This window comes from Rhea pennata, chromosome 3 (assembly GCF_028389875.1).
Source record: "Rhea pennata isolate bPtePen1 chromosome 3, bPtePen1.pri, whole genome shotgun sequence".
NCBI classification, from domain to species: domain Eukaryota; kingdom Metazoa; phylum Chordata; class Aves; order Rheiformes; family Rheidae; genus Rhea; species Rhea pennata.
The window spans coordinates 29,848,741-29,856,597 of NC_084665.1; the positions used below are offsets into that span (position 1 = coordinate 29,848,741).

The 7,857-nt window shown below is 34.4% G+C and overlaps 1 protein-coding gene across 5 annotated transcripts in view; it reads left to right on the plus strand.

Annotated features, from left to right (window-relative positions):
* PLEKHH2 (pleckstrin homology, MyTH4 and FERM domain containing H2) overlaps positions 1-6,531 on the plus strand; it is a 55,527-nt gene extending 48,996 nt beyond the window's left edge. For 4 of the 5 annotated variants that reach the window (XM_062571900.1, XM_062571901.1, XM_062571902.1 and 1 more), the window contains 5 exons: positions 475-620; positions 2,148-2,277; positions 3,134-3,220; positions 4,538-4,675; positions 5,460-6,531. In XM_062571900.1, coding sequence (XP_062427884.1) covers positions 475-620; positions 2,148-2,277; positions 3,134-3,220; positions 4,538-4,675; positions 5,460-5,642 — 684 coding nt within the window. In that variant the 3' untranslated portion in view covers positions 5,643-6,531. The remainder of the gene's footprint in view (positions 1-474; positions 621-2,147; positions 2,278-3,133; positions 3,221-4,537; positions 4,676-5,459) is intronic. The other variant, XM_062571903.1, reaches the window with a different exon arrangement.
* Positions 6,532-7,857: the final 1,326 nt, after the last annotated feature.

The window sequence follows — 7,857 nt, forward strand, 5'->3', positions numbered from 1 at the left end:
GCTATCATATAGTCATGTGTCTCCTCTTCATTCAGTATTCCTTAAATAATTTCAGCAAGTTAGTACACCACGGTAACAGCTGTTTAATCAAACCCTAAAACTCCTTTAGTAGACATGGTCCAGATAAGATCTGTTTTATTTTTAAAAAAAATAAAAACTCAAAGGAAAGTTATTGAGAAGGTCATTTGGTGAAATTACTCAAAAAAATCTAAACTAGTTTGTATCAGCAGAGGATCTAGCAATCTTGGAGTAGAACTGGAAAGTTTTATACCTTGTATTTGTATAATTTATTCTTGATATTTATTTTTTTGCGTGGTAAATTTCAGTAAGTAAAAGCAAAATGATTTACATATGCTAATTGACAAACTGCTTTTCATTTTCTACTGAGTAAGATATAGGAAAAGATATCTAATGCTCATCTACGAAATTACCCTGCAGTAACAAATACCTTCTTTTTAATGGTCTTTCCCTTAGATAGATATTGGAGATTTTGAAAGGCCTTTCTCAACTCCAGCAGGGCAGGTCACTTCCCACTCCAAGTCCAATCAAACATTAAAACAAGTTTTGGAGAGATTCTATCCTAAGAGATACAGGCATGGTTGCTCAGAGGAACAATTAAGGTGAGATGTGTTTTACTAACTAGATTCTCAAAAAAAATTGAGGTACAACGAGGAATTTTAAAATGGTTATTACATACAACTTAATGTTACGCCATGTTTGCTGAGAGCTGTTTTTGAAACTGATATTCTTCTTACTGAATTCAAGGGCTCATGTATTTCTCATCTAACTAGAGTACCATCATTAGGTATGTATTCCAACAAAACCCTCTTAACTTTTAAAACGCCTAAGTTACTACACAAGGTTACAAAACCCAGAGATTTTGCAATTCTTATTTTTCTTACTCAGAAAAGCTAAACTAGGATTGTGCACAGGCTATAGAGTTACTGAAAATAAAGGACATGGGGTTCTGGTTTGAGTGTTTGCTACTCAAATGGACAATCCCTTGGAGCCAGTCAAACCAACAGTACAGTAACTTGGTAATGTTTCACTTAATTTAAAATGAATAATCTGGAGGACATTTCACTCAACACCTTTTAATGTGGAGAATAGCAGAACAGTGTAACAAGCTATCCGAAATCAATTTAGCATTACTGAAGTCCAGGGTTGAGAAAGTTTAAAACTATTAAATGTGCAAAGTTACATTGTTACCTCCTCAAAAGATAACAGGGACTTGCAAAAGTATACAAACAACAAGTAGAAAGTTATGCAATTAATTTCAAAGAACAAAGTGTAAGTGGTACCAGATTAGACTAATTCATGGAGGATATGTTAAACATCAGTTGAACTATTCAAGTAGTCCCTAAGCTACCAGTTTCCAGAAGCTGGAAGTTCATAGCAGAGGAAGTAGCACTCTGTCCCTGCCCCGTTTCTTATGCTCTTGCTAAGGGTGCGGTTTGACTTCATAAAATTCCTGTAAGAGTGAGCTGCAGCTGGAAGAGTTTTCCTTTGCCACACATTCCCCCTCCCTTTTTGGGGGCTGGATCTAATGATCTTGTGGCTTGCAGACTGAGTCATTCCTGCAAGTCAATGTGCTAGAAAGGTATTCTGTTTTTCTTGGAGAATTATTTTTCCATAGGATCATTTTACTGAACCAGCTCACTGTGGGCCCACAAAAGAAAAGAGCCAATGTGAATACATCGTGCATCAGGACCACCCCTTTTAGTCACAGCCCAGATGCAGTGAGAAAGAAATCACATTAAGCTGTATCTTCCAGATCTGCTGCTAGCCATAGGTACTAAGCTAGTAGACTTTCAGAATGACAACGGGTGTTGCTGTTAAGTACTGATAAAAGTAGATTGATTATCTGTAGAGACACATTAATAGCTATATTAGACTTTTCCCTTTATGCTGCTACTGCTACATCAATATTTAATCATAATGTTGCAGCAATGAGTAGATACTTTGTCATTTTCATGTGCATAAAGATATTAAATGTTGTTTTGGATTTATTTAATACTGTACAAGTGATAGTTGTTACATTAACTGCAATTGTCATTTTAACAAATTGATTTTTTTCTCATTAAACTTGCTATGGGTAATCATTTAAATTCCTTTCAATAACTAAATTACATATTTCATTTCAATAGACAGCTTTGTCAGCGATTGTCTACAAGATGGATGGCTCTCAGGGGGCACAGTGCTGCAGACTGTGTGCGCATTTATCTCACTGTAGCCAGAAAATGGTCCTTCTTTGGTGCTAAATTGTTTGCAGCAAAGGTAAGAAACTTTACTGAGTTTGAGTGGTGGTTTTTTAATATAAATATAATTTGGAAGAGTAGTATCTTTTCTTGAAAATAAGTATGATGCACATGTGCTGCCTGAATCTCTTGTCAAATTATTAATTTAAGCCATACACTGATGAAATGTAAGAGTTACAGTAATAGGTATACCGTAACAGTAACTTTCTAATACACTTACTGTTTGTCTTACATTATTAGTCTAGGTGGTATCTTTTAATTTTCTTATATCTTAGTTTAAGACAGTCTTCTCCTTTCAGACCTGCTTTGTCCGATAACTATTAGAATATTGGAAAGGTGTCATTAATGGACGACTGGAGCTGAACCTTACAGAAACCCTAAATGTTGTTAAGGGTATTTAGGGTACTCCCTCCTGTGCTGGCCTCTCAGTTGCTCTTAAGCCACAAGTTTCTTAATTTTCTTGATTCAAATAACAACTATGTTAAACAGAACTGCTATTTCCTCCCTTACCTCCCAGTAGGTAATCCCAAAATATGGACATTAAATGCATGTCAGCACTCTTCTTTGCATGCATAGACATACGTGCTAGTGAATTTTAAAATGCCTGATTCTTTTTCTTTTCTTTTTTTTCAGTAAAACTGTGCAGTTTATTGGACTAAGCATAGAGGGATGCTTTAAGAATATTAGGTTCAGTTTGTAGTTCTGCCTTTGGCCTCTTAAATAGTTTTGGGCAGCCACATCAGTTCCTTTACATCATTTCTCTTCCAGCATAAATCTCTGTAAGACATATGGATGAAGAGGCTCTATAAAACCAGATTGTCAATTAAATATGGCTTCATTTTAAAGTTGTAACTAAAGAACATTTCTCTTTGTAGCCTGTAGCAGCATCCTCACTTGAGAAGTCTTTCATATGGTTTGCTGTACATGAAGATGGCATAAGCATCCTAGATTACAACTCTATGGTAAGGGAATTTTTTTTTTAATGTTACGCAAAGTAGATTTTAATACTGAGCAATCAGGGAGATTCATCAGCATAGCATACATGGCATTTGCCATGATCATGATGGTAAGTTATCTAGTCTTCTCTTGAAGCAAAAATTCATTCCTTTCAAAATGCTTTAATGTTGTTATCATTGTTATAGTAGCACTGATAGTAGAAGTAAATAACAATATAACAATTTTTTGCACTGAATTTATTTTTGTTTATCAGACACAGTTTTTATATCTTGTATGAAATATTAATGATTTAATCATTCAGATGTCAGGAGATCCATAGTTACAGTTCTTACAATAACATTAATTTTCTTCTCTTGGAGACTTTAATTTGCCATTATTATTCATAATACATACACTCTGCAAAGTGCAGTTACATAAAAAGATTGTTATTTTCATTGTATTATTTTTGTTTAATAGCAGGTAATACAACTCAATGTTTTTAATTATGTCATCTTAAGCACTGATTTTTCTTTGATTTGCAATAAATTTTTTTACAGAAAACAATTAATGGTAATCAGTATAAAAAGGCGATGCCTGAGAAGATCCTTGCTTTGATTCATATCCTACAAATAAATAGAATGGCATGTTGCTATTATCAAGTGCTACTATTGAATTTCAAAAAATAAAAATCTCAACTTTGTGATTCTATTGATATGGGCCTTTTCATTATGTTTCTTTGTAGTTAAAATGGATTAATAAAACAAAACAAAGAGAGGAGAGCCGTACAGCAGCTCTGTACAGATAACAAGCAAAATGAGCTTGCACCAGCCTGCAGAAAGCTCTATAAATGCTACCTACTTGCACAGCTAGTTACAGCATTTCTGGATAGCATTCATTTGTGTGTATGTAAATTACATCACTGCACAAAAAGAAATCCTGGGGTTAAATCCCTTTAGAAATCATACACTCTGCCATTTAACTTATTTAGACTCTGCTTCAATTCCAAGCGGAATTCCTATGATTAACTCTCTCAAAGGGAGTCAACACTTGCGTAACTTCAATTATATACCTGAGCTAAAAACTCTTCAAAGTATTTTTTATCTGAATTACCTGGAATAAAAAACAGAGGTCAGACTTTCATGTGATAGTCTTACCATCTGCAAAGAATGAATGAATCTATCCCAAAGTTTACAATTAATTTCAAGATTTGTAAGAAACTAACATCAACATTTTGAAAAATAGATATGCAATTATGTTTTTAAAAGAAGTACTTGTCATAATGTTTTTCCTGTGTTTACTTGTTTATAGCTTTGTATTTTGTTTTTTGGGTTTTCTTTTTTAAGCGATTAACAGTTTCATATACATATAAGAGTCTGATGACTTTTGGAGGCTATCAAGATGATTTTATGTTGGTTGTTAACAATGCTCAGACAAAGGACAAATCAACTGAAAAACTCCTTTTTACCATGACAAAACCGAAGGTTGGTGTATTACGTGAAATGCTTTACCACCATCTGCTGCTTTTCTACTTTTTATAGGGGGTAGTTCTTATCAGATGTAAAAGATGAAACACTTTATTTATTCCTAGCATCCTCAGGATATTGACTTATGTGAGGTGGTTTTGGAGAGAAAAATGATTAGTAATATGAAGTAACAACTATCAGTGAGGCTACTGATGTTTCTTTTCTTTCCAAATTTTTCATACAAGGATATAGGACAGGAAGTACAGACATTATCTAAAAATTAGGCTGTTTGCTTAATCAAGGCCCTAGATAATTTTTTAAAAGCCACTGTATTATACAGTGGACTTCTGAAAGATCTGTCACTTAAAAATTCTAGGATTTTTCTGTGGTACAAAGCTCCCAGATGTCTTCATGCCTTCTATCTACTCTGTGTCTTTAGTCTTTGAGCACTAGATAACTAGAAGAAGTGAGGAAGCACATGGCAAAAGCCTTTTCCAAAGAATGACATCTTTTGGATTTCAAAATATCTCTCAAAGAAGAGATATTTAAAGCCACCTATTTGAATCATTTAAAACTGTATAAGACAAAGCATTCAGCACGCTGTTGAGAATAATTGATTATTGGCAAGCTGAGATAGAAGAAAGCTCTACTAGGCATTTCCTTTCTCCCATCGCTAATTTAATAAAGTGCAAGTACTTCTCCAGTTGATGGTGATTGTCACTTGCTGGAAAATTAGCTATTTTGCCAGCAGTCAAAACACATCACTGTATTTTTCAAAGAGATTTGTATGTTCCTGTTACAGATTCTTGAGATCACTCTACTGATTGCCAGCTATATTAACAACTTTCATCAGCAAAAAGGAGCTGCTCATCATCTCTCTGCTCCAGCACTACTGACACCTCAAACTGGACAGAAACTCAAGGAAATGGGGAGTCAGCCCATTCTCACAAACAACAGACCAACTAAATGTCCCACTTTGTTATGAAAGGATTAGGTATCTTGTTAATGTGTCTTATTTATATGGTTTCTATACTGATTGAACACTTTCTGGTGTGCAAGATATACGGCATAAGCAGGTCTATAAACAAAAGAAAAGTGGATAAGTTTACGTTCATTTCAGTCATATATAACAGGAGCCCTCCTTCAATTAAAACCCTGGCCTAACCTGGAATGAAGAAGATGAGCCAGTTTTTGGATTCTGCTTTACTGGGGGTGGCTTGTCCCTACAGCTCAGAAATAAATGTGTCTGTTGTTAGTGATGGGGAAAAGTGCCTTTTTTCTCTATATAAACCAATTCTATAGGTCTTAGTCATTTTCAAGATGTTTTCTCAGGGACCAAACTGTCTTCAACTCTTCACCTTTATTTCTCAATGTTATACAAGTTGTATAACCATTATGAAAAAGAATTTTTGTTTTAAAAGAAAGGTCAAACACAGAAAATTTTCTATCTCCAGGACCACCCCCCCCCCTTATTTGCAGTACAAGCACCATGGGACTAAAAAGAATGAATTAATTTGTTTCTACATTTGGGGGTTTTATTAAAGACAGAAATACTTCATATAACTGTCATATATCTATAGTGTATTCTCATGAATACTTTTAGCCTTTGTTATAAAGCTATTTACTTGGCAAAACTTCAGCCTTAGCCTGGTAAATTTCTAAATAATGCCTCTCTGCCTGTAGCATTTTGGAAAAATCAAAATTGGGCAGGCACTGTATTTAGTACAGTTTTATTAAACAAGAACCCTTACCTAATTTCTTCTTTAACACAAAATAATAATATAATCTAGATACGAGAATGACTCACAGTTCAAAACGCAAGAATAACACAGAAAGACATTGTTGAATTGCTGTATGTAACTTTGGAGATATAAGTGACATATAATATCTGATGTGTATAATGTATATACAATGATTCAGAATAATATTTTGTAAAAGTTGTATTTCTTGTTTTCATTGGTATACATGCATTTCATATTATAATAATATGATACTCTTGCATACTGCAAGACATAGTGCTACAACTGTACTATTAGACCTGGGAGCACTTCCAGTTCCCTTTATTCTTTGCATCCACGTTTTAGTTTCTGTGCAAAGAAACTACATCTGTAGGCTTTGAAATGGATCTAGCATCCATTTAGAGCAGTATTAGAGCATATTCTAATGTATAATTTGAATGCAGCCATAGAGATGACAGTCAAACATAAATCATTGGTTTATGTATGTTTTCTAATTTCCACTTCTGCACATCCTCATGGATGTTTTTATCACTTATTAACATTTTAGCCCTCTTTTTTAATTACTTAAAACGGCAGTAATTTCATCATAATGAATTTCAGGATCTGAAGGTTGAAAATATCCTTTGTTTTATGATATGACATTTCATACCTATGCATATGCAGATTGAAAATGGTAAGTAATTTTTAGCAGTTTTTCCTCTATGAAAGGCACAGTATCTTGTTAAGGAATTGAAATAGGTTAGAGGGGATATAGTTTTTTAGAAGAACATGTCATTAAGAACTGGAAAGAGAAGTTGAATGAGTCAAAACAGAGAGTGTTGTGAAAGCTTTAAAAATCCTGCCACAGCTACTAATCTTCAGGACTCCGGCACCTTTTATGAATGATGGTAAGAGTTAATGCTTTGTCTTGAAAAGTACAAGCAAATAATGCACATATTAAATCTAGATTCTTTCACTTTTGAAATGAGGAAAGATGTTCCATGCTTTGGAAGTAGTTGTGGCACTAGATCCTTCACCTCCTTCTACAATGCAGGTAGACTTACCTCCCAGTTGGCAGCAGATCTCCTGCCATCAGCAAGGAAAGCATATTGGAAGCTACAAGAGGCCCTGGCACCAACTACAGTGTCTTTTTGTGCAGTATCCCCTGGTGAAGTGATTCTAGCCAGAGAGGGAGGTATAATTAGGTTTGGAATCAACATCTGTTTGAGATGGGTAAAGTAGTTAACTTTCAGATATGTTGCCTTTTGGCTGTTTGCAAATTCAAACAGATGCTACTGCATCAGTTACGCTCAGGTCATAGTCTAAAGCTTTTCAACTGGGATGATTAGAAACTTAAAAACAATCCTCATGTCATCACAAAATTATGACAGAAATCACCCCAGACTACTTCACCTAGTGATAATATTTTAATTTAGATTGGATTGTTTCATTTCTATTTTTTAATGTGTGGGGAAAAAATTG